Source organism: Mastigoproctus giganteus, chromosome 7 (assembly GCF_048544385.1).
Source record: "Mastigoproctus giganteus isolate SK-2022 chromosome 7, ASM4854438v1, whole genome shotgun sequence".
In the NCBI taxonomy this organism is placed as follows: domain Eukaryota; kingdom Metazoa; phylum Arthropoda; class Arachnida; order Uropygi; family Thelyphonidae; genus Mastigoproctus; species Mastigoproctus giganteus.
Genome location: NC_143581.1, coordinates 57495739 through 57522580, shown reverse-complemented (window position 1 = coordinate 57522580; position 26842 = coordinate 57495739). Strand labels below are relative to the sequence as shown.

General features: G+C 39.9%; 1 protein-coding gene across 1 annotated transcript in view; it reads left to right on the top strand.

The window, feature by feature from the left end:
• Nucleotides 1-26842, top strand: part of RecQ4 (RecQ4 helicase) — a 398588-nt gene that overhangs the window by 193133 nt on the left and 178613 nt on the right. Inside the window, exon 14 of the mRNA XM_090378321.1 lies at nucleotides 24429-24689. Coding sequence (XP_090234447.1) covers nucleotides 24429-24689 — 261 coding nt within the window. The remainder of the gene's footprint in view (nucleotides 1-24428; nucleotides 24690-26842) is intronic.

Sequence of the window (26842 nt, the reverse complement as noted above, 5' to 3'; positions counted from 1 at the left end):
CCACTCAAAGAGCATGTGCTACTACACTCACACTCCTGACCACTCTACTATGTCACTGTTAAAGGCTTAGACCTAAATCGAACCCCTCGACGTGGGCACCTGTACGTGGTGAGGGGACCTCCCAGTGACGCTGCTGGACTTCCAGACTAGCATCACTGGGATCCAACGCCCACAGCCTAGGTTCCGGGCTTACATCAATGGAATCCGGCGTGTTTGCCGTGCGCTGCGACCCGTGGAAATTCGGAAAGGGGGATCCTGGTGGTTGAGGGGCCCAGCTTCAATACACCACTTTGGCCCCTGCTTCGACAAGACGGGTGGTCCTGGAAGGCCCGGCTAGGATCAATCGGCTAGTAGGCTCGCCTGCGAGGGTCAACCGTGTCAATGCCACGCCCCTACCCTCATGGTCCGAGGGACAGGATTCAGGCTGGCGGCGGTGCGGGTATAGTGTCTGGGTAGCCCTGGCGTCCCACTCCCGAGCGCATTTATTGCATGCCGGGTAGTGGGCGTCCCTTTGGGCTCCGTGGTGGGTGGGGAGCCCGGGCACTGAACAATTTAATAAACTACATGAATCCTGATAAACTAACTTCTTCAGGGGCCCCAACCCGGTCCCTATCTGAAACTATTGAGAAAGATCCAGATAGCATTATTGCTAATAAGAGGCAGCGAACCGAACTACCATCAGGGCCAGTCCCAAGGTTCTTAATCATGCACTCAACAAGTGAAAAACCGATTGGAAAAATGTCACCCTTCTTTATCCAAAAAGGGTTGGATGGGTTAGCAGGTTCACCCAAGTCAGTTAAGAGGCTCCGTTCTGGAGACCTCTTAATTGAAACTAAAAATGACAGGCAATCAGAACACCTACTCCGAACAACATCAATCGGAGGAATCCCTATAACAGTGACACCACACAGAACACTTAATTCATCTAGAGGTGTCATTTCGGAGTGGGACCTTCTCGACGTATACGAGGAGGAAATCTGCTCCGAATTAAAACCACAGGGAGTGATTGCCGTCAAGAGAATCACTGCGCGAAGGGATGGAAAAATTGTTAAAACCAGGAGCGTTATCCTGACTTTTAACACTCCTAAACCTCCTGATGAGATTAAAGCTGGATACATCAACTGTTCAGTGCGTCCATACATTCCGAACCCTTTACGGTGTTTCAAATGCCAGAAGTATGGACATTCTCAAATGGCCTGCCGTGGCGTCCTTGCATGCGCTCGATGCGGTGCAAAGGACCACGAAACAACAGCATGTTCAGCCGCAAAACCCACCTGTATTAACTGTGAAGGCGAACACCCGGCCTATTCACGAGCATGCCAGAGGTGGAAAGAAGAAAAAGAAATTCAACGGCTGAAGGCAGAGCTAAATATATCATACCAGGAGGCAAGGAAATCGGTCAAACCCCTGAATATCAACAAACCTACCTACGCCCAGAAGGTAGCAGGGAGATGTTCCGTCGGAACTCAGACGGACATGACCATTCCTCCAAAGGAGTCTTTCACTCCCATCGCGCGGTATCTCTTAAGCTCTCAAAAACCTGCACAAAAGGACCAATCAGCTGCCACTCCTATATCGGTACCTGCTAATGCTCCACAAGTTCCAAAGGTAATTATGAAAGAAAAGAATAAGAAAGGGGAAGTCCCTCCTAGTACCCAAGAAAAGATGGATGTCGAGCAGAAGGAGGTACCCGAAGATTCAGTCTTGGAACTCTTTGCGGAGGAGGAAATGGACACGGGACAGCGTCCATTCTTCCCCAAAAAAGATAAATCCAAGACTGATAAAAGTAAGCCCTCAGCACCTCGGAAGCCGCCTGATGGACCCACCAAGCCAAAATAATGGGTAAATTCCTACAATGGAATTGTCGTGGATTCCGGCGAAATATTGATGACATCAAGGCCCTCCTGCAAAAGCACGAGCCAGTTTGCTTTTGCTTGCAGGAGACATATCTAAAGGCAAATGATGATCCCACGATGCATAACACCACAATTTATCGTAAGGACAGAATTGCGGATGGCTCTGTACATGGGGGAGTGGCTATCCTTGTGGGTAACCAGACCCCAGTGCAGCCCCTGCTAATTACAACTAGCATAGAGGCTGTCGCAATTCGCCTTTCAGTGGGATTTTTATTAACTGTGTGCTCCATTTATTTGCCGCCTGGAACTGACATCTCCCAGGCAGACCTTGATGATCTTCTAACGCAGCTGCCTCCCCCTTTCTTACTTCTCGGGGATTTTAACGGACATGTTAGCACTACCCCACCCTGTGGGGTAGTGCTAACATCAACGGAAGGGGACGAGTCATTGAGCGTATGCTCAATGACAATGACCTTTCCCTTCTAAATACTGGAAAAAACACCTTCTTCCACATGCCTACCCGTACTTTTTCTGCCATTGATCTCTCTATCTGCTCCCCTTCTCTACTCCCTTCACTCACTTGGGAAGTGGAGGAGAATCCATACGGAAGCGATCACTTCCCTGTGATAACCTTGTTACACAGTGGGAGACCATGTCTTCCTTTTAGGTTACCACGGTGGAAGATTGATCAGGCTGACTGGACTGCCTTCAAACAACAGGCAAATTTCGTTCTTAGCACAGTCAGTCAAGAGCCTATCAATGATGCAGTTAAGTACATCACAGAAAATATTGTCCAAGCAGCTGCGAATACAGTTCCAAAAACATCAGCCCGGTTTCCACCATTTCCCAAACCTTGGTGGAATTCACAATGCACAGCAGCAAAAAAGGCTCAAAACAAAGCGTGGGGGATATTTCGCCGATATCCTACCACGAACAACCTTATAGCCTTCAAACGTGCACGAGCCAAAGCACGCTACACCCGTCGTCAGAGTCAAAAGGAATCGTGGATCCGTTTTACATCATCCATTAACCAGTCTACCAACTCTAAGGTAGTCTGGGATAAAATCCGGAAAATGAAGGGAAAATATACATCCCACCCTTCTTCAATCCTAGATTATAATGGATGCGCTATTGCAGTCCAACTGCAATAGCCAATGCTCTTGGGGAAACATTCTCTAACATCTCCACGACATCCTCGTACTCCCCAGAGTTCCTGGTCCTGAAATATAAAATCGAAAAACAGGCACTTAACTTTAAATCTAAGAGTATTTATCCCTACAACGGGGATTTCACTACTCAAGAACTGGAAAGAGCCCTCGCTCTTTCCAAAGCAAGTGCCGTTGGACCAGATGGCATCCATTATGAAATGATTAAAAATCTTCCGCCAAAATCTATGGATTGTCTGCTCCTTCTGTATAACAGAATCTTTACTGAAGGGCAGTTTCCGGACTCCTGGCGAAAGGCAATCGTTGTTGCCTTTCCTAAGCCAGGAAAGGATCCAAAGGTCACCACCAATTATCGTCCTATTGCTCTGACTAGCTGTTTGTGCAAAATCCTGGAGAGAATGGTCAATTCTCGTTTAATATGGTATTTAGAATCAAATGACCTTCTCTCCAACATCCAGTGCGGCTTCCGACGGAACCGGTCCACTTTGGACCATATTATTAGATTGGAAGCATCCATTCGGGATGCTTTCCTAAAACGCGAACACTTGGTGTCGGTGTTCTTCGACATGGAAAAAGCGTATGACACAACTTGGAGATTTGGCATTTTAAAAGATTTACATAACCTTGGCCTTAGAGGGCATCTCCCCCTTTTTATTCAAATGTTTTTAGCCAATCGATCTTTCCAAGTTCGTGTGGGATCCTCACTCTCTCGCTCCTTTAGCCAAGAGGAGGGAGTACCACAAGGATCAGTATTAAGTGTCACGCTTTTTGCCATCAAAATAAATTCCATCACAGAACAACTTCCTCCAACTGTAAACAGTGCCCTCTATGTTGATGACTTTTGCATTTTTTGCCAGTCGTGCAACATGAGGGTTATTGAAAGACAACTGCAGAAAGCCATTGATAATCTGAATGTCTGGGCACTTGCTAATGGCTTCAGGTTCTCGCCGGAGAAGACCGTTTGCGTACACTTTTGTCGCAAGCGTAATCTTCATCCTGAACCTGAATTAAGGCTCGGACCAAATGTTATTCCAGTAGTGTCAGATACAAAATTCTTGGGACTTGTGTTCGATAAAAAGTTGACCTTTCTCGAACATATTCGTCAACTTCGTACAAAATGCACGAGGGGACTCAATATTCTCCGCTCTCTCTCCTCAACGCGTTGGGGAGCAGATCGATGCACCCTACTACGGCTTTACCGTGCACTTGTACGACCCAAATTAGACTACGGGTCCCAGGTATACTCCTCAGCTAGAGATAGTGTCCTCCGATGGCTGGACCCTGTCCACCATCAGGCTATCCGTATCGCTACTGGAGCTTTTCGAACATCTCCTGTCCAGAGTCTATACGTCGAAGCAAACGAACCACCGTTATCGTTTCGACGTAAGCAGTTGTCTTTAAAGTACGCTTTAAAACTGAAATCCCTGCCAGACCATCCCACGTGGCCCTTCGTTTTTGAGCCACGATGGGAAAACTTGTACACAACCCGTAAGACTGCCAATCGTCCTTTTGGTATTCGCGTCCAAGAGCTACTCAATGAACTCAATATCACGGTAGACAAGGTTGCCCAAACATCAAAGCAACCCTTTCCACCCTGGCATGCTCGTGTCCCGGCATGCGACTTGTCCCTTAGAAATTGGGGAAAGTCGGACACTCCATCGTCGGTCTACCTGCAGCTTCATTCAGCACACCGAACTGAATATTCCGACTTCGCGCCAGTCTACACAGACGGTTCGAAGTCGGAATCATATGTGGGATCTGCTGCTGTCTTTACCGACAGCACTGTATCAGAGCAGATTCCCTCTGAATGCAGTATATTTACTGCAGAGCTGCACGCAATTGAGTTAGCCTTGGATCAAATTAGTAAATGCCAATACCAACGGTTCATCTTATATTCCGACTCTCTTAGCATGTTACAGGCTTTAATATCTGTGAGGTATAATCCTCATCCAGTTCTGTCTAGCATCCAGCAGAAGATTCACGTTCTCCATGAACGCGAATATGACATCCGCTTCTGCTGGATTCCCAGCCACATTGGGATTAGGGGAAATGATTTGGCTGACGCCGCAGCCAAATCAGCAATTCCCAATAATAACCGCTGCCTGTTAGTCCCCTATACAGACTACAGGCAAATAGTACATCAAAAGATGCATTCCCAATGGCAGGATTCGTGGAATAGACAGACTGCGAATAAATTATATCGTATAAAGCCTGTAATTGAACCGTGGCAGTCTAGTCTGCGCAGGAATCGTACGGAGGAAGTTGTTCTAGCTCGTCTCCGCATAGGACACAGTCATCTTACACATTCTTTTCTGCTGAGGGCAGGTGACTGTCCTATGTGCGAACAATGCGACACCATTTTATCCATTGAACATATTTTATGTGATTGTCCCAATTTTAGAAATGCTCGTTTTACCGCTTTTAATCATCTGACTGAGCCCCATACACTCAGTCAGATTTTATCTGACAATGACCATGTGTCTGCTACTTTTAATTTTCTAAAATCAGTAAACCTTTTTACTAATATTTAAAAAAAAAAAAAAAATATCTTATTTTTATTTACTGAAATTTGTATTTTACAATCTATACTTGCTTTTTACCCGGACCTAGCGACCTAATTCTTTAGGTCACTGAAAATTTTACTTTTTATAACAAGTTTTTGGCGCATTATAGCCTTAGTTGCTGATGCGCCAATAAAACCGTATCAACCAACCAACCAACCAACCTAAATCGATGTCAGATGAACTGTTGAGAAACATGGCAGAGAAGAAAAGTGCATAGGATGCACATAAGTTATCAGGTGATACAGAAGCCTTTGTGCAGCATCTACTCAAAAGAATTCCTTTCATATCCGAAAAAAATTGTGGCTCCGATATTCCTGGTAGAGGGTTCGCTCCTGAACTTTTTTGAAGGTCATGACTAATGGTGTTTCCATTGTACATGCTCCTATGTTTTTTTCTAGATTCCAGTGATGAATCAGTGTTTCATCACCAGATCTATTCTGAAACTCTTTCCTCAGTTTGAATTTATGTCCTCCCAGATACGTAATCTGAGCAAGAGGAAGAATCCCACCAGCATTGAGCTTGCTCAAACCATTCAAGGCCTTATACACCTTGTTCAGATCGCCTCACAGGTACCTAGTTTCAGATGCTGCAATTTGCAGAACTACAGCTTTTCTTGGTAAGAGCAACCCTTTGTTCCCCTCATCAATCAAGGTGTCGGCACTGGTTAAGGAAATTAATGGAGGCACTTGTTAAAGAAGCATTGCAGGATCATCTAGACAAGACTTCAGTTATAGTTCGGACACAGCATGGGTTTGTTAAGTTTGTTAAGGGGAAGTCTTGTCTGACCAATTTGATTGGATACTGTGATGTAGTCACAAAGGAACTGGATGCAAAGAATAACTTTGATATCATATATTTGGATTTTAGAAAGGGTTTTGATACTCTTCCATGTGCAACAGTATCAGAGGCTTTTGATACTGTTGCACATGGAAAACTGCTGCACAAATTGGAGCAGTGTGGCATTGGAGGCAAATTGCTGCTATGCATAAAGGGATGGTTGAGTGGGAGAAGACAGAGTGGTAATCAATGGACACTGCCCTTCGTGGACTAATGTTATTAGTGGAGTCCCTCAGGGTTCAGTGTTGGGTCCATTGTTGTTTTCTGTATTTATAAATGATATAAATGATGGTATGTCAGGCTTAATGTCCAAGTTTGCAGACGATACGAAGGTTGGCAGGGTTGTTAATGACACTAATGACAGTACTGCTGCAACAGGATCTAGAAAAGTTGAGTAGATGGGCTGAGAGGTGGCAAATGTAAAGTACTACATATGCAAGGATAAATAGGTGATTATCCCCTTGTATAAGGCAATGGTCAGGCCACACCTTGAGTACTGTATACCAGTCTGGAGGCCACATTTTAAGAAGGATATAGAGCTGTTGGAACGAATACAGAGAAGGGCAACAAGATTAGTGAATGGAACAATGGGTTGCCCTTACGAAGAAAGGCTTAATTTTTGCAAATTACAGTGTCTGGAGACTTGGGCACGTGCGTGGTGATTTGATTGAGGTGTATAATGCCTTGAATGATTTGAGCATGCTCAGTGCCGATGGGATTCTTCCTCTTGCTCAGAATAATTTCCTGAGAGGGCATAAATTCAAATTGAAGAAAGACAGTTGTAGGATAGATATGCGGAAGTTTCTCTTTAGCTAGCAGGTGGTTGATTGCTGGAACAAACTTCCATCTGTCATTGTAGAAGTTGATAGCTTAAACAGATTCAAGGCAGAACTGGACAAACATTTGGAGCGAGTGGATGGATGAAAAGGGTTTTTTTTTTTTTTTTTGGCTGATGCTATATAAGCTTGCTTTCTTGCATCATGTGCCTTTGCTATTGCTAATCTCTTTGCCCTTCTGTGTGCTCGTTCTGGCAGCACCACATTCTTCCTAAAATGAGGCCTCCAGACATGTATGCAGTACTCAAGGTGTGGCCTGACCATTGTCTTATACAATGAGATAAACTACTCCTTACACCTAGCCGACCGGGCTAGGTGGGTGGGTAAAGTGCCTGCCTGGCAACCCAAAGGTCGAGGGTTTGATTCCCAGTTTGGGCTTGAATCAAAGTACTGCAAAAACCTTGGGAGATGCATTATGGCCACAGAAGCTCATGTGCCAACAACTACAAAAAAAAAAAAAAAAAAACCCCTCCTTACACCTGCTTGCAAAATTTGTGTATATCATTGGCAAAATCCAACGAACTGCTCTGGCAGCCTCTCTGACCTGCTCAGTAAACTTCATATCTGACTGCACAATTATCCCCAGGTCTTTTTCATTCTCCACTACCCTGAGCGTGTAGTACATCACAGTTGGTACATGAGATTAATGCTACTCTGAGATTAGTGCTACCATATGCAGTACTTTGCATTTGCAATGCTAAACGTGAGTTGCATCGTCTCTGGCCATCTGCCCAACTTTTCTAGATTCTGTTGTAGTAACATACTGTCATTATTGCTGTTAAAAACCCTACCAACTTTCGTATCGTCTGCAAACTTGGACATTAAGCCTGATATACCTTCATCAATATCATTGATAAATATAGAAAACAATTGGCCCAACACTGAACCCTGAGGGACTTCATGAAGGGCAGTGTCCATTGATTACCACTCTGTCTTCCCTCAATCACCCTTTTATCCATTGTTGTAAATTGCCCTTAATGCTATACTGCACCAATTTGTGCAGCAGTCTTCCATGTGCAACAGTATCAAAAACTTTCCTAAGATCCAATTATATGATATCAAAATTATTCTTTGCATCCAGTTCCTTTGTGACCACATCACAGTATCCAATCAGTTTGATCAGACAAGACTTCCACTTAACAAACCCATGCTGTCTGAACTATAATTGGAATCTTGTCTAGATGATCCTGCAGTGCTTCTTTAACCAGTGCCTCCATTACTTTCCCCGGAACAGAAGTGAAACTAACAGGTCTGTAACTTGCCCTTAATGCCATACTGCACCAATTTGTGCAGCAGTCTTTTGTGTCCAACAGTATCAAAAGCCTTCCTAAGATCCAATTATATGATATCAAAATTATTCTTTGCATTCAATTCCTCTGTGACCACATCATAGTATCCAATCAAATTGGTCAGACAAGACATTCGTTGAACAACTCATGCTGTGTCTCAGTTATAACTGAAATCTTGTCTAGATGACCCTGCAGTGCTTCTTTAACCAGTGCCTCCATTACTTTCACCGGAACAGAAGTTCAACTAACAGTCTGTAATTACTTGTGTTGCCCTTTAATCCCCCCCCCCTTTGTGAATTGGGGATACATTTGCATATCTCCAGTTCATGGGACCTCCCCTGAATCCAAGGATGCTCTAATAATTACAGTTAAGGGCTTGCTTACTTCCCTTGCCACCTCCTTTAATATAACTGGATAGATCCTTCCATCTTAAGTGCTTTTCTTATGTTTAACTTCAACAATTTCTCCTCCCTTCCTTTAATTTATTACAAAATCATTTAGCTTCCTATTAGTTTGATAAACATTTGGGTTCCACTTCCCTACAGAATTCCTCATATGTGAATGTAGATGCAGAATACTCATTTAATTTGTCAGCTACCTGAGCAGAATCATCAGCAATCAAACCATCAATATCAAATGGGCCAATCTGATTCATTCCCCTCCTTCTAGAGTTTACATGAACTCTTTGTATCCCTTGACAAAGATTTCTCATAATCTGCTTTTGCTTGCCTAACCTCCCTTGTGACTTGTTTATAGACTAGCTCTATCTGCCATAGGCTTCTGTGTGTCACCTGATAATTTATATGCATCCGGTGCATTTTTCTTCTCTGTCACGAGTCTCATTAGTTCATCCGACATCCATTTAGGCTTAAACCTTGATTACTATTCCTTAGTTGGTACGAAAAGCCTAGATGTATAGAAAAGCCTACTGTACAGAATTTAAAGAATGCCTGAGACCTCCATAATCACCTTTACGGAAGCAAAAACCCTTCCCTTTACACGTGATGGTAGTTATATCTTTAAGTAAATCTCATATCAGTGCACTGTGATCACTGCCACTTAGTGGTTCCTTTATATGCAGACTCTTAATGCATGAATAATTACTGGTGATAATCAGATCAAGTGTATTACTCCCTCTGGTTGCTTCTCGAACATTGCTATTGTAGAAAACAGTCATCCAGTATATCCACAAAAGTCTTGCTAGTGTGCTAGTGGCCAATGCACAAGGTTCTTGTCAATATCTGGAAAGTTAAAATCCTCCATTATAAGACATTCTGATTTACTTGCCCACTCTATATCTCTCTATAGTTGTTTGTTGTACTCATCAGAGTCATTAGGCCTGTAACACACACACAGCTGCTCTCTTTGCTTTCCCAGTGCTTATGTCACACCAAACTGACTCAATGTTGAACTGTCCCCCTGTGTCAATTGATGCACTGCCTTAGATTTTGTTTTTTAACTAACAGCATAAGCTCTCCTCCCTTCTTTTCCTTTTTATACACATTGTACTCTCCAAATTCAAATTTTGTATTCATTATATCTCTGTAGAACCATGTTTCTTATATATCCCAACAACATCTGCCTTTGATGTCCTCCAGAAGATCAAATTCATTGAATTTATTTACTATACTCGTAGCATTAGTGTACATGCAAGTATACATTTGCCTGTTTTTACTCTTAGTTACCTGAACACAGCCTGTGTATTTACTTGTTCAATGATGACTCCCAGCAGTTCTTGAAATCCCCAGCACCTTGCTTTCCATAATGTTGCTTATTCCAGTACAAGCAGTGCAAAGAATCACTTTCACCTCTGTTTGTGGTAGCTGTTGATCTATTTGTCTGCGTATCCCCGAAGCTAGTACTTTTCCAGCCCACCTAACACTGCCTCAATAGCATCAGCAAATATTCTTGCAACCTCTCTATAATTAGCCAACTGTCTTAGGACTGTGTAATCTGAAACTTAAGCCAGAATTAATTTCCCGTGTAGGTAATTGTTTTAACCAGCATTTTAATGGATTAAATTATTATGATATAAGTCCCAAAGTCAACAAAGTTACATGAAGGGAGAAAAGGGACTAACACCAAAGACAATTCATGAGGGTATGGTTAAAACATTGGGGGGGTGCCATTTCCTATTCTATGGTTAAGAAGTGGGCAGCAGAATTTAAATGAGGAAGAGAGTCTGGAGGATGACCCATGCTGTGGGATATCTGCAATGCCCAACACTCCAGAAGTTAACAGTGTGCATGATCTGGTGATGAGTGATTGACAAGTGACAATTCTGTATATTGTCATTCAGCATCTTGGTCATTTCACCTGAAAGTTTTCTACCACATAACGTCTGAGTTCTCGCTTTGAAAAAGGTGTCAGCACCATGGGTCCCAAAGTTGTTGACAGCAGTGGAAACACAGCTGTCCTCCACTTCAAAGAAAGCCAAGTTGATTCCTTGTTGGTGGTGAGGCATCAGTATTTTGGGATGCTGATGGAATATTGCTAGTGAATTTCCTTCAGAAAGGCCAGCCTGTCACAGGGGCAAGCTTCAGAGGCATTTTCATGAAAATATAAATACAATTGTCAAGGAAATCTCAGCAAAGGAGCCTTTTCCACTAGGACAACTCGCCTGCTCACAAGTTTGTCATTGCCATGGCTGCACTACATGAGTGTAGCTTTGAAATCTTGGTCCATCTCCCATATTCACCAAATCTGGCGCCATCAGACTTTTGCCTATTTCCTAATTTAAAAAAATACCTGGCTGGCATCCAATTTTCCATTGACAGCAATGTCATTGCTGCATGCCTACTACAGTCACAAGAGAAAACTTTCTTTGCTTCTGGAATGATTAAATGCCTTTCAACAAAATCTTCTTTGAAGATAAGTTTCAGGATACAAGGTGCAAGGCAACTATTCATGCTTTCACTAAGCCAGGAAAGGATCCTAAATTTCTGTTAAATTGCTCTGACTAGCTGTTTGTGCAAAATATTGCAGAGAATGTCAACATGTGTCTTTTATGGTACTTAGAATCAAATGACCTTATTTCCTGCATTTAGTACTCCAAAGGAACAGGTCTCTTTTGGATTACTTAATTAGAATGGTACATCTATTTGATATGCTTTCCTAAAAAGAGAGCACCTGGTGACCATTTTCCTTGATGTGGAGAAAGCATATGACATAATTTGGAAATTTGGTATTTTAAAATATCTTTATAACTTCGATCTAAAAGTCGCCTTCCCATTTTTATTACAAACTTTTTTTTTCCCCCTTGTTTTCTCCAAGTTTTAGATGGGATCCACCATCTCTCAGTACTTTTGCCAAGAGATAACTGCAAGGATCTGTTTTAAGAGTTATGTTTTTTGCCATTGAAGTACAGGTAACCCTCGTATAACATGGTAGTTTGGTTCCTACAAAATCTCGTGTAATGGGAAACCATGTTATATGGGACTAAGAACCAGTACAAAAAGGGGGTTATGTTCCAAAAGCTAACAAAAATACGCCATTTTTTTTTTTATAACTATCGGAAACTTAATTTTTATAGTAGTTTTAAAATATTATAACTTAATATTTTAACTTGATTTTTATAATAGTAGTAACTTAAATAGTAATAACTGAACAAACATCTGTGATACTTATATGTGAGATAATGCATGTTCATTTAATTTTCTTCCTCTTCATCACTGCTAAGCACAATCTCTTCTGCAGCATCTAGATTTTGTTTACCTTCTACTCTCATTAGAAGTCACGAAATGCACTCTTCAAAGTCACAATTATTTTTTATGGTCTCAAACAAGCACAAGTTCAACAGCACAGAACCTAATCCAGGGATCTCCCAACAAAATAAAGTGGTTCCCCCCCACTTTAAATGATACGTGAAAATCGGAATAATATTTTACAGTTAGCAAAATAAAATAAATTTACGCTTATTTTACATAGCTTAATTAATACGTACTGTAATATGTACATACTAATTGATATTTCTTCACTGACTTTTTTTTTTTTTGGTTGTAAAATTTAAAACAGTAAAAATGATAAGCAATTAACAAAGAACATGGAACGCACAGGTTGCAACAAACACGATACACACAAGTGAGATACAGAGTAATGAGTTTCTGAAAATTTATTTGTTTTTTATATGATTGAATATTTCATGGAAGGGAAACATTTCACTATAATAATGTGAAAACTCACAGAATTCCAGCTATCGGTACTATAGCAAATGCAAGAGGATAGAGTTTATAATTGATTACACTACCCATTTATAATTAATTACACTAACAGAAAAGACCAGTAAACTGGAAACTGCAAATTGTTTTTATTATTTTATGGTAGTGACCTCCAGAAGTGTGCTTTAGAAAAATATCATGAAGGCGATAACAACTAGTGAGTCAACAGCAGGGATTCACAAAAAAGAAATGGAAACGTTGAAAATTACATCTTACGCAATAGCAGGGTTTCCCCTGCACAAAGGCTCAAAAATACTGTGTTATGTGAGATTTCACGCAATTCTAAAACTGTGTTAGAGCAAAGCCTTGTTGTAGAAGTACCATGTTATGCGAGGATTTCCACAATTTATCAATCGTGTTAGAGCGAAACTGTGGTGTAGAAGTACTGTGTTATACAGGGGTTGCCTGTATTTGTATTATTAGTAGTAGTGAATAATGCAAGAAAGCAAACTTACAAATAATAGGGCAAAAAAATAAAAAAATAAAAAAACCTTCCCATGTTACCTGTTCATCTGCTCCAATACTTTGCCTGGCTCTTCCTTGAATTTATCCGAACTAACCCTTCTGCAACAACAGATGGAAGTTTTTAAAAAAATTGAACTGCCCACTGGTTAAAGGCAAACTTATCCTGTAACAATCCTTCCTAAATTTGAATTTATTCCCACTCTTGTGTACAGTCCACGCAAGTGGAAGTATTCCATTAACCTTTTCATCTTCAGCAAACTTAGACATTAAGCTTGATATACTTTTGTGAATATTATTAATAAATACAGAAAGCAACAGTGGGCCTGGCACTGAACTCTGTAGGTGGGGGGAATCCTATAATAACATTAGTCCACGAAGAGCAGTGCCCATTCGTAACCACTCTGTCTTCTCCCAATGAACCATTCCTTTATCCAAACAATAACTTGCCCTTAATGCCACACTACTCCAATTTGTACAGCAGTCTTTTATGAGTAACAGTATCAAAAGCTTTCCTGAAATCTAAGTACAGTCAGTCCTCATATAGCACGATAGTTATGTTCCTAGAAACCCTCGTGCAATGCAAAATCGTTTAATATAAACAACAAGCCCTATGGGAAAAATAGGGTTTGGTGCCAACCACCCAAGATTGAACACACATTTGTAACCAAAACATTACCAAACACAATAAATAATCGTAATAAAACACTTACGTATTTTATTACGATTATTTATTATTATACGTAATAAAATACGTAATATGTAAGCATTTTAATTACTTAAGTATTTTAAGTAATACATAAGTATTTATTACGACTATTACGTAATAAAATATTGCTAATGCTTTTGCTTCTATCGTAAGCAAACTTGTTTTTTGTTTGATTTTCTATCCAAACAGATGACAGCTGTTCCATCTCTTCCAGTTCTTTGTGTCTTAATCTAATGGATTTTAATTACACTTTGAGTTGTTCCTGCTATGAAAGTTTTTATTTTCTCTGCATTCTTTGTAATTCTCAGCGTTGCCTCATTTAGGTCTGTAGCACGTGCAATATCACATGGTCTTTTCACAATTTTCGTTTCACAATTTCATATTTTTTCTCTATCGACAGAGGCAGATGGCCATTAGCCTTACTGGGGGGAATCCCAGTGGGCCGGAGGCCGGTGTGATTTTGGCCATAAACCATAGTATGAGGCCACTATAAATTTTCCCGGGTAAGAATTTTTGATCCAGTCCGCCTCTGTTTATCGATATTGCTTTTGTTTTTCTCTGTGAATCTGCAGTGTCTTCACCAGGACGCTTCCTTTTCACACCTTTTTAAGTATTTTACTCATTTTTAAGGAATAAGCACAATTACAAAATGAGGAGGCACGCTTGATACACATAAACAAAGCTGCGTGTGTGTAGCAACTGAATAAATAACACCGTAAAGGCAGAGATACACTATTAACACCTCACATTTTACTAAAGCACATTTCTAGGGGTTACTACCATAAAAGGTGCCTCCGTAGCCAGGTGGGAAGGAGCAGCAGTGTGCAGCACACGCTTCCTGATTAGACCGGGGTTCGAGCCCGTCACCACCAAATACGGAGGATGTGGAAAGGTCAGGGAATGACCACCGCATATCCCGGAGCAATATGGCGTTAGTTGCTAATGCTCCTAAAAACCAAACAACAAACAAACTACCATAAAACAATAAAAACAATTTCCAGTTGCCGTTCTGCTAATGGAATCTGTTATAAACTGGTAGTAAACTCGATCTAATTGCATTTGCAATTATACCGATAGCTGGAATTGTGTTGCTTTTTATGTTATTATGGTGAAATGTGTTTCCCCTTAACTGATATAAAAAACAAATACATTTTCAGAATCTCCTCTTCATTCCTATCGTGTTGCGTTCAGTTGGGGTGATTCCGCGCTCGACTGCCATTTCTTGTAAACACAAAGGTGAATTATGCATAAGCGAATTCGGTTCATGTTATTTAAGTTATCGTTCCCCTATTTATAAATTGTGTATGATCGAATTCGTGTAGTGTAGACACGTGTTATTTGAGAACTGACTGTATACGATATCAAAATTATTTTCTGCATTCCTGTCTGGATGGTCCTGCATTACTTCTTTAATCAGTGACTCCTTTGTTTTCCCTGGAATAGAAATTAAGCTAACAGGTCTGTAATTACTCATGTCATTTTCTAATCCCCCTTTGTGAATTGGGGATACGCCCTCGTGTGTTCATTCCATATGGATCTCACCTGAATCAAAAGATGCTTTAATAATTTTGGCTGAGGGTTTGCTTATCTCCTATGATATCTTCTTTAATATAATTGGATAAATCTTCCCCCCCCCACCCCAAGTCTCTTTTTTATGTTTAGCTGCAAAAATTTTTTTTCCCACTTTCCTTTCAGTTATTACAATCATTAAGTTCCCTGTTCATCATCATCATCAGCCATTTTCAATCCACTGCAGGATGAAGGCCTCTCCAGCAACTTTCCAGTTCCTTCTGTTTTGAGCACTGGCCATCCATTTACTACTCAAAAACTCATGAATTTCATCTATCCATCTCCGCCTTTGTCTTCCAGGTTTTCTTCTAGCTCCTCTTGGGTACCATTCTGTTATTTTCTTAGTCCATCTGTCATCATGTCTTCGAGCTATGTGTCCTGCCCAAGACCATTTTAGTTCTTTAGTTTTGATAAGAATGTCCTTTACTTGAGTTTGCTGCCTAATCCATGTGTTTCTCTTCTTATCTAACATTCTAATTCCCAATATAATTCGTTCCATTCTTCGCTGTGTAGTTCTTAGCTTCTCTTCCATTCTTTTGGTGAGTGCCCAAGTTTCACTTCCATAAGTCATGATGGGGAGTATACACTGGTTCATTATTTCACGTTTCAGACAAACTGGGATATTGCTCTTCAGTATGTGACTATGTTTCCTGAATGCTATCCATCCAAAATTTATTCTTCTCTTGACTTCCAGCCATTTATCATTATTACAGCTAATAACTTGTCCCAGATAAGTATATGACCCCACCTTTTCAATTACTGCTCCTTCAATCATTATTTCCCTTTCCGTGGCATACTTGTTCATCATTACTTTTGTTTTAGCCATATTCATCTTTAGTCCAAAATCCTTACTAACTGTGCATAACTGATTAAGATTTTCCTCTAATTCTTTGGGATCGTGGCTTATGACCACAATGTCATCTGCAAATCGTAAATGGTTTAGGTACTCTCCGTTCACATTGACTCCTTTCTGCGACCAGTCTAATCTTCTGAAAGCTTCCTCAAGGGTAGCAGTAAACAGCTTTGGAGATATTGTGTCTCCTTGTCGAACTCCTTTCTCGATTTTAAATTTGCTACTGTCTTTGTCTAGTCTAATAAAGGATGTAGCACTCTCATATATTTTCTTCAAAATCATAATATATGGAGTATCTATGCCTTGTCTTTCCAGTGCCCGAAACATTGCCTTATGCTGTATGGAGTCCAATGCCTTTTCATAATCCACAAATGCCAGGCATAATGGTGTTTTATATTCATTTGCTTTCTCCATTAGCTGTGATATTACGTGAAGGTGATCCATAGTTGAGAATCCTGTCCTAAAGCCAGCTTGCTCTTTCGGTTGATTCTCATCAAGTATTCTTTCTAATCTGTTAGTAATGACCCTTGTGAACAACTTGTAGATATGGGATAACAAGCTAATTGGTCTATAATTTCCAATTTCTGATTTATCTCCTTTCTTATGCAGCAAAACTATGATTGCATTATTCCACTGCTTAGGCATCACACCTTTTCTAATGCACTTTGTGAACAGCCTTGCCAGTTTTTGTGTTATGTCTCTTCCTCCCAATTTTAACAACTCTACAGTAACTTCATCTTCCCCCGGGGCTTTCCGATTCTTCATTTTCTTCAATGCATGTTCTACCTCATCAGGAAGAATATCGGGTATGTCGTATGTGTTGCTACTTTGCAATCCATCTTCCCCACTCCTAGTATCATTCTCTCGCTCCTTGTATAATTCTCTATAGTAGTCTTCTGCTATTTGAATTATGCCTTCTCTGCTGTTTATAAGTACACCATTGCTATTCTTCAGTTTCAGTATCATTTGTCTTTCTGTATTACTGCTCATGGCTGCTGATTTAAATCCTTTGTTTTCCCTTAATGCTTGTTCTACTTTTCTTGTGTTAAATCTTCTTATGTCCTCTCTGAGTCTCTTTCTAATGGCTTTGCATAACTCAGTATACTCAATTTTCTCCCTGGCAGTGTTTTTCTTGCTCTTCATTTGTCGTCTTTGGTTCATCATGACAAGTGTTTCTTGACTAATTTTTTCTTCTTTGGATTTCTGTTTCCCTATAGGTTTCTTGGGCTTTATCACTTTCAGAAAGTTGTAATATTCCTCGTCGATATCTTGGTCCTGAGCAGTCTGCAGAAGCTCAAACTTGTTTTTAAGTTCCAGTACATACTGCTTTTTCTCCTCCTCTGTTATTTCAAAGACCTTTGTATTATTTACTCGAGTCAGTTTTTTCCTTTCCTTTCCTATGTCTATATCAAGTGTACATCTTACCATTCTGTGATCACTTCCAACATTTACCTTATTCAGGACGGTAACATCATTCACAATATATCTTCTGTTAGTGAGGATGAAGTCGATTTCATTAGTTGTTAATCCATTTGGACTCTTCCATGTCCACTTTCTGTTCACCCTTTTCTTGAAAAAAGTGTTCATTACTGACATTCCTTGAGATTCTGCAAATTCCACAAGTCTTTCACCTCTTATTTCTTTCACCAATTCCAAAATTTCCTATAGTTCCTCTTTCTGCACTGTTTTGCCTTTTTCCAACCTTAGCATTGAAGTCCCCCATAATAATAGTGTAGTGGGTTTTCTGCTCATCTAGAAGACTCAATTTCAGTGTACATTTCTTCAACCTCATCATCATCATGGCTCGATGTTGGTGCATAAATCATTACAATCTTTAGCTTGTACCTCTTAGAAATCTTGAGTATTAGTCTTGACACCCTTGGTGATGTTAGAGTTTTATAAACTTCTGGCCCCTCTCTTTATGTGTGAATTTAGATGCACAGTACCTATTCAGTTTGTCAGCAACTTGTGTAGTATCATCAACAGTTGTTGCTTTTGTTGGTATTCTCGTGACTTCTTGCAATCTGCCTTGACTTTTGTGTCACCTGATAATTTATATGCATCCCATTTTTTTCCCTCTGCCATACATCTCCTCTATTCATCTGACATCCATTTAGGTCTAAGACTGGAATAGTATTTCTTAGTTGATATAAAAAGCCTAGTAGCTTCTGTGATTACTTTTCTGAATGCTGCCCATTTAGAATTTGTTGTTGGTAACATCATCATTTGGTCCCATTGTATATAATTTAAAAACTAAGATCACTGTAGTCACCCTTTTAGCATTAGTAGAGGCATATGATGCAAGAAAGCAAGCTTATCAGCCAAAAAAAAAAAAATTCCACTTCACCCCTCCATTCGTTCGAAATACCTGTCCAGCTGAGCCTAAAATTTATTTAAGCTATCAGCATCCACAACAAGGGATGGAAGTCTGTTCCACCAACCAACTACCCGCTGGCTAAAGGCAAATTTCCGCACATCTATCCTACATCTGTCTTTCCTCAATTTGAATTTATGCCCTATCAGGTGATTATTCTGAGCAAGAGGCAGAATCTCATCAGCATTGAGCAAGCTCAAACCATTCAAGGCTTTATACACCTCTATCAGATCACCTCGCACTAGTCTAGTCGCCTAGTCTCCAGATGCTGTAATTTGCAAAACTTAAGCCTTTCTTCGTAAGATCAACCCTTTGTTCCATTCACTAATCTTGTTGCCCTTCTCTGTACTTGTTCCAGCAGCTCTACATACTTCTTGAAATGAGGCCTCCAGACCTGTATACAGTACTCAAGGTGTGGCCTGACCATTGCCTTATACAAGGGAATAATCACCTCCTTATCCCTGCTAGAAAAATTCCTGTATATCATTGATAAGACACCATGAGCTACTCTTGCAGCCCGTCTGCACTGCTCAGAGAACTTCATATCTGCCTGCACAATTACCCCCAGGTCCTTTTCATTCTCTACCACTGTCAGTGTGGTACCACAGAGCTGTGATGCTGCTCTGGGGTTGCTGTTTCCTATATGTAGTACTTTACATTTGTCAATGTTAAACTTCATTTGCCACCTCTCAGCCCATCTGCTCAACCTTTCCAGATCCTGTTGCAGCAGCATAGCATCAGTAGTGTCCTTAACAACCCTGCCAACCTTTGTATCGTGTGCAAACTTGTATATTAAGCTTGATATACCATCATCAATATTATTTATAAATACAGAAAACAATAATATTATAAAAAAATATTATATTATAATATTACAACAATAATATTATAAAAGCAAAAGCTCTTCCCTTTATCCTTGACAGTAGTTATATCATGAAATAAATCACACTCCAGTAACCCATTCTCATCTTTTATTTGCAGATTCTTAATGCATGAAGAATCACTGCAGATAACAGATCAGATCAAGATTATTGCTTCCTCTTGTTGCCTCTCTAACATGCTGCTGTAGAAAACAGTCATACAATAAATCTGCAAAAGTTTTGCTGGTGTGTGTGAGTGACCAACCCACAAATTTCAGTCACCATCTGGAAAGTTAAAATCTCCCATTATAAGACTGTGATTTACTGGCCCTCTCTTTCAATGTATAGTTTTGTGTTATATTCATCACAGTCATTGAGCCTATAACACACTGCTACTCTCATTTTCATTTGCCCAGTGGTTGCATCACACCAAAGTGACTCATCATTGCACTGGCCACCCATGTTGATCGAATGCACTGCATTTGATTTAAAATGCTTCTCAACTAAGAGTGTAACACCTCCCCTCACCACCTTCTCTCCTCTTCTGTGTCCTCCTTGTACACACTATCTCCCCGTATTCAAATAATGAAGCAGTGAATGCATTTACTGTTTTCTGTTCATTATTGCTACAATGACTGGCACATACTGTAAGCAAATCACTGTATTAATTCTAGTTTTTAAGGAAAATGTTCATGTCTACTAGCTTCTGTTTAAAAGTCTTGATTCTTGAATAACCTAAATGTACCCTTAATTGAAATGAAAGTGCAAATTTCCTGATAATGTGTAAACAAAGTATCTTTGTTCTGCTTAAATTTAATAAATTAAAATTAAACATAAATAATATATTTAATTAAATACTAAAAATGAAGTTTAGTTTATTTAAATGAAAAAATTAAAACAGCTCTTTTAAATTTTAAAAGTGGTTCAAAAGTAGCACTTTCCATATAAAAAAAAAAAAAAAAAAAACGATATATCAGAAAATACTTTATGCATCAAATTTAGGTTCAATATTTTGTGGGGTAACAACTTTATTTAATATATACTTTATTTTGGAAGTGGGGTAACAATACTTCAGAACACCATGTACAGTATATTAGTCCATTGTGTGTATAATGTATATGATTATTTAGTATGTTTATTTGATTTATATTTCTAGCACAACAGTTTTCAAACTTTTTCCAAGGGAAAAAAATGATACAATAACAATGTTAATATTGGTCATTAGTAATAGAAGAATATGCCTCAGTTTTCATTTTACTCTACACCGATGAGCCAAAACAGCTCGTACCTGGTGAGGCATGGATGTTACAAGATTTCTAGATGTGTCTTGTGGTATCTGGTACCAACATGTAACCAGCAGATCCTTTAACTCCTGTAAGGTCTGTGTTGCCACAGATCGGAGATGCAACACAAACCATAGATGCTCGATGGGATTGATGTCTGGGTAATTTGGAGGCCAGGGCAATACCTGTAAGTCTTCCTCATGTTCCGCGAACCAGTCTCGGACTGTGTTGGCATGGCGCATTATCCTGTTGAAAGATGGCATTGCTAGAAGGGAAGACCATTGCCATGAAAGGATGTACCTGGTCAGCAATGATGTTTTAGGTAGGTGGTGGACATCAGAGTGCCCGGCACATGGATAACTGGACCCAGAGTATCCCAGCACAACATCACCCAAAGCACGACACCGCTGCCACTAGTTATTGCCATCACTTCCCCAGGTAAACGACCCACACGTACCCAACCGTACACATGGTGCAACAGGAAACGTGATTCATTGGACCAGATGACCTTCTTCCAATCACTCAAGGTCCAGTTTTGATGCTTGCGTGCCCATTGTAGGCACGCAAGCATCAAAACAGTGAACCGTGGTTAGCATGAGCGGCCCGCGGCTACGCAGCCCCATTTTCAGCAGTGTTCGATGTACCGTGTGTTGTGATACATTACTCCCATCACCAGCATTCCAATTACCGGCGAGTTGCGCCACAGCACAGTCTCCCTTCTGTTGCCACGTACTATCTGGGAGAACCTTTGCTCACCTTGAATATCAATGAGCCGTGGTTGTCCAATATCTTGCCGGCGGTTCGTGGGTTTTCCCTCCTCGGACCAATTTTGGTAGGTACTAACCATGGCTGACCGAGCACCCCACCAGCCATGCTGTTTCATATATGCTCTGACCCATTCATCTGGCATTACAATTTGGCCTTTGTCAAACTCGCTTAAGTCCGCTGCCTTTCCCATCTGAAGAACAAGAGTAACACTGATTAACAGAGCTGTTTTTTTATTCGGTGTTCCGACTCGTGCACGCGCTGTAGTTCATCTGCAGTTGCTTCGATTTGAATAACGACTCACTGGTCATAATGTTTTGGCTCATTGGTGTATAAACTCCATTACCGAACAACTTACTCCAACCATAAACAATGCTCTATATGTTGATGACTTCAGCATATTTTTCTAGTCATGCAACTTGGGAGTTATCAAGAGACAACTGCAACAAGCCATTGATTGCCCTAAATCCCGAGCAATGGCCAATGGTTTTAGCTTCTCACTGGAGAAGACTGTTTGCATCCATTTTTGTTGCGATCATAACCTTCATCGCAAAACTTGGGTAAAGCACAGTTTCGGTAGTAGCAGAGACAAAATTCTTGGGACTTGTACTTGACAAAAAGTTGACATTTCTTGATCATATTCATCAACTACACACAAGATGTGTGAGAGGGCTGTACTTTCTCTTCTACTTCTTGGGGTGTGGATCCGTGCACCTTACTCCTTTTGTATTGTGTACTTGGTGTCTCAGGTATGTGCATCAACTAGAAATAGCATACTTTGGTGGCTTGACCCCATTCACCATCAGGCTATTCATATTACTACTGGTGCCTTCAGAACATCATATGTCCAAACTGTGTGTAGAAGCAAATGAACCATCCTTGTCACTTTGACAAAATCAGTTGTCTCTACAATATACTTTTAAGCTGAACTCTCTGTCAAATCATCCCATGTGAGCATCCATTTTTAAGCTACAATGAGAAATTCTTTATAACACTCAGACTACCAACTATCCTTTCGGTATTCATGTTGGGCATGAATACCGAAAGGATAGTTGGTAATATCTTGCCCGATCACCAAAGCAGTCCCTTTCACCCTGACATGCTTGAATACCAGCATATGACTTCTTCCTTATAAACTGGATGAAGTGTGATACCCTGTCTACTTTCTGCTCTATTCAGAACACTGTGCTGAACATTCTGACTTTTTGCAGGTTTACACAGAAGGCTCGAAGTCGGAATCGTCTGTTGTTGTTTTTTTCAGAATATACTGTATCTGTACTGAATTCCCCCTGAATGCAGCATATAACACTGCAAAGTGTACACTACAGAATTAGCTTTGGATCACAAGAAATGACCAGTATTAACAGTTTATTATTTACCCTGATTCTTTGAGTGCACCACAGGCTTTCTCAGCAACGAGATGTGGAAATACTACTCATCCAACCCTGGCCTGGGTTCAGCAGATGATATACTATCTCTGTGAAAGTGAATTTAGCTAATACCACAGCCGGATCAGCAGCCCCAATGAGTAAGTTTGATCTGTTAGTCCTCATACAGACAGACAAGTAATTAGTAATAGGTTATATTCAGTGGCAAGTTTTGTGGCATCAGGAGGTAACAAACAGACCAAGCCTGTAATCAAATTGTGGCAGTCTAGTCTGGACACGGATCATAAAGGGAAGTTGTTTTTGGTCAGCCCTGTATAGTACACAGTCATCTAACACATTCATTTCTGCCGAGGGTTGATGACCCTCCTATACAGGAGCAGCTTGACACCATTTATCTGATACATGTGTTTTAAGTGTATTTACACATTTTACAAATGCACATTTTTTTCACTTTTAACCATCTGACTGAGCCATGTACACTGTCAGATTTTATTTGACAATCACCATGCAGCAGTAGTTTTTGGGTTATACAAACTATTAATATGTATATGCTTATATAAAATAATAATTTAATTTGCTTTTACCCTTATACTTCATTTTATTTTTTATTTATTGATGTATATATATATATATATATATATATATATATATATATAAAACCTTCCGATCAGGTAAACTTTTTAAAGTTTATCAAATCTCAATTTTTGAAATTTTAACTTTGTTTGGTGTGTTATAACTCTAGTCATTTTTGTGCAATTAAAACCAAAATCAGATTAGATCTGATCTGATTTTGGTTGATTGCCAAAGCAATCTGATCTGATCAGATTGCAGCATCACTGCTAAAAGTATGTCGACTCCAAAGGGGACTATATTGAAAAGTAACATGTTACTAGACTCCTCAAATAAATCCTTCATACTCAGGCCACAATCTTTCTTCCCGTATTTCATATCAAATGTGTGTGAGAGTGATCAGCATGCTTATTTGATTATCTAAAGTTTGAATGCTCAAGAATTTTTCTATAAATTCTAATATACCTAATGGCTGTTTAATGTTACTTGTTTTGACTGTATATTTGACTGCATTATGTGTTTGTCTTGTAATGTTCATTGCCTGTTTGCTTTGTCTGTGTATTGTGCTCTATTGGGTATCACTCAGTAAGTTCAATCATGTATACATTGATTTTTATTTATTTGATTTACTTGGAAAAAACCTTCAGAAATAAGCATTTTTTTACTGAAAATGGTAAATAATTTGATATTTTACTGTTTGATAATCTTACCACTACAGATATGCAACTTTAGCATTTTGAAACTAATTTAGTGTAATATGAACGGTTACTGGATGTTTTGATTAGGTGATGTGCAATTTACTTAGTAAAAATATATTTTTGCTTCCTTAGGTAGCTGGACTGCCATCATTTCTGCATGCAGTTTGTATTCATAGTGGTATGAGCATAGAGCAAAGGAAACATTCTTTGGAAGCCATTACCAAGGGCAGAGCTCAAATATTATTACTTTCTCCAGAAGCAGTTGTTGGAAGTTATAATAAAGGATATCTCCCTGCTGATTTACCTCCAATTGCCTTTGCTTGTATTGATGAAGTACACTGTTTGTCTGAGTGGTCTGACAACTTCAGACCATCTTACCTTCAGTTACATAAGGTAAGATTAAGAAGTGAATGTACTAAAGGCATAATAATGAAAGTAGCTAATACACATACAGTAACCTCCTGATTAACAAAGATCATGCATTCCATGGAAGTAATTTTCCCTGAATTGGAATGTGCATACCAAAAAATTTTTTGCATCTGTTTTTACATTGTAGTTAAATAAAAATTTTAGTTTTTATTTAATGCATTCATTTAGATTTTTATTTATTTTTAATCAAAAATCCCAAAAATCCCAAACATCGAGAGGTTATTAGAACCTATAGTACTTAGTACCATGCTTGGGTTGGAGGTTGAGAAGAGGAAATAAGATATTGGTTGATAGGTTGACTTCAGTAGATTGTAATTTGCAGGAAATATGTATGAAGGAAGATTGTTCCAGAAAACAGCAGTTGAATGAATAAACGAGGAAGACGAAAAGTTGGTTCTGTGAATTTGAAGTTGGACAGTGAATGGATGTTGGCTGGTGGTGGCAGCACGTATTCAGACTGTTTTGAGAGAGAGAGAGAGAGAGAGAGAGAGAGAGAGAGAGAGAGTGGGAATTATAGAAGCCAATTCAGAAGAACGATGCCCATGGAAGTAGCTGTAGAAAAGGCATACAACAGAACCAGTACGCCTATGAGACAGCAAATGGAGAGATTCTGTTAGAGATGAGTCATTAATTAACCTAACTGCCCTCTTCTGAATGGAATCTAGAAGCCTGAGAGAGGATTTTGAGCGAAAGAGAAAAACCAAGTTTTCTTGAATCAGAGGAAGCAATATTTGTGATGTGTTAGTGCCAAGAGAGATTAGAAGTCAGGGTAATCCCAAAAAAGAGATATATCACCTTGCCTAAAATTGGAGTGTTGCCAAAGATAAGCAAAGGAGCAGAAGAATCCTTTTTGCAAGATATAAGACAAAACTGAGTTTTAGAAGGGTTGAAATCAACTAAATTGTCTTTGCCCCACTGGAGAATTACCTGGAGATCGGCATTTAAGGAATTGGCAGTGGATATTCGAGAAGTTGAAGCTGATTGGGCAGGGCAAGGTTTCTCAAAATGGAAAGTGGAATGCAGTGTGCTATCATCGGCAAAACTATGGATAGTATTTCAAGTCAATGGAAGAAAGTCATTAATATATACAAGGGGAAAAGAGTGGCGGAAAGAACTGAACCTTGGGGGACACCAGCATTAATGGAGAAGTTAGAAGACAGAGAGCCATCTACCATTACCCTCAGCGAGCGATCAGAGAGAAAACTGGATAACCAATTACAAAAAACAGTTGGCAAACCATAAGATAGAAGAAGCTTGTTTAGAAGTCCTTTAAGCCAAACATGATCGAAAGCCTTTAAAATGTCAAGAACAACAGCTTGTGTTTCACTGAACTTTTCCATTGAATTTGACCATAAATGGGTAATATAAGCCAGAATATCACCACTGGAACAACACTGACAGAAAGGTTCCTAGGTAGTTTAAGAGTTAGTGGTTAATTGATTTCTCTATTACTTTAGAAAGAATAGAAATAATTGCAATGGGCTGATAATTGGATGAGAGAAATTTGTCACCCTTTTTAGAAACTGGCTGGATATGAGCAAATTTCCAAGCAGAAGGAAAAACACCTTTGGAAAGAGAAAGTGAAAAAAGACGGCAAAGAACAGGATTAAGTTGAGGAGCACAGGTTTTGAGAACAAGTGGAGAAATACCTTCAGGACCTTGCCGACCGGGCTAGCCGAGTGGGTAAAGCACCTACCCGGCAACCCAAAGGTCGCGGGTTCGATTCCCGCCTCGGGCTTGGATCAAAGTACTGCAAAAACCTTGGGAGGTGCAATATGGCCACAGAAGCCGATGCGCCAACAACTACCAAATCAAAAAAAAAAAAAAAAAATCACCTTCAGGACCTGGAGCATCAAGATTAGTCAAAATCCTTCTGACATCCTTTTGACGGAAGACCACAGAAGGCACTGAATGGAGTATGTTGGGAATGGTGGGAGGTGTTTTACCAAGATCATTAATACATGAGTTGGAAGAAAAATGGGATGCTAGCAGGTCAACTTTATCCTTGGCTGAAGTGACAACAGAACCATCGGTTTTGACAGGTGTGAACAGAGATGGGCAAAAGTTGCGGCCAATAGCTTTAGCTAGAGACCAGAATGCTCGGCTACCATTAGGGC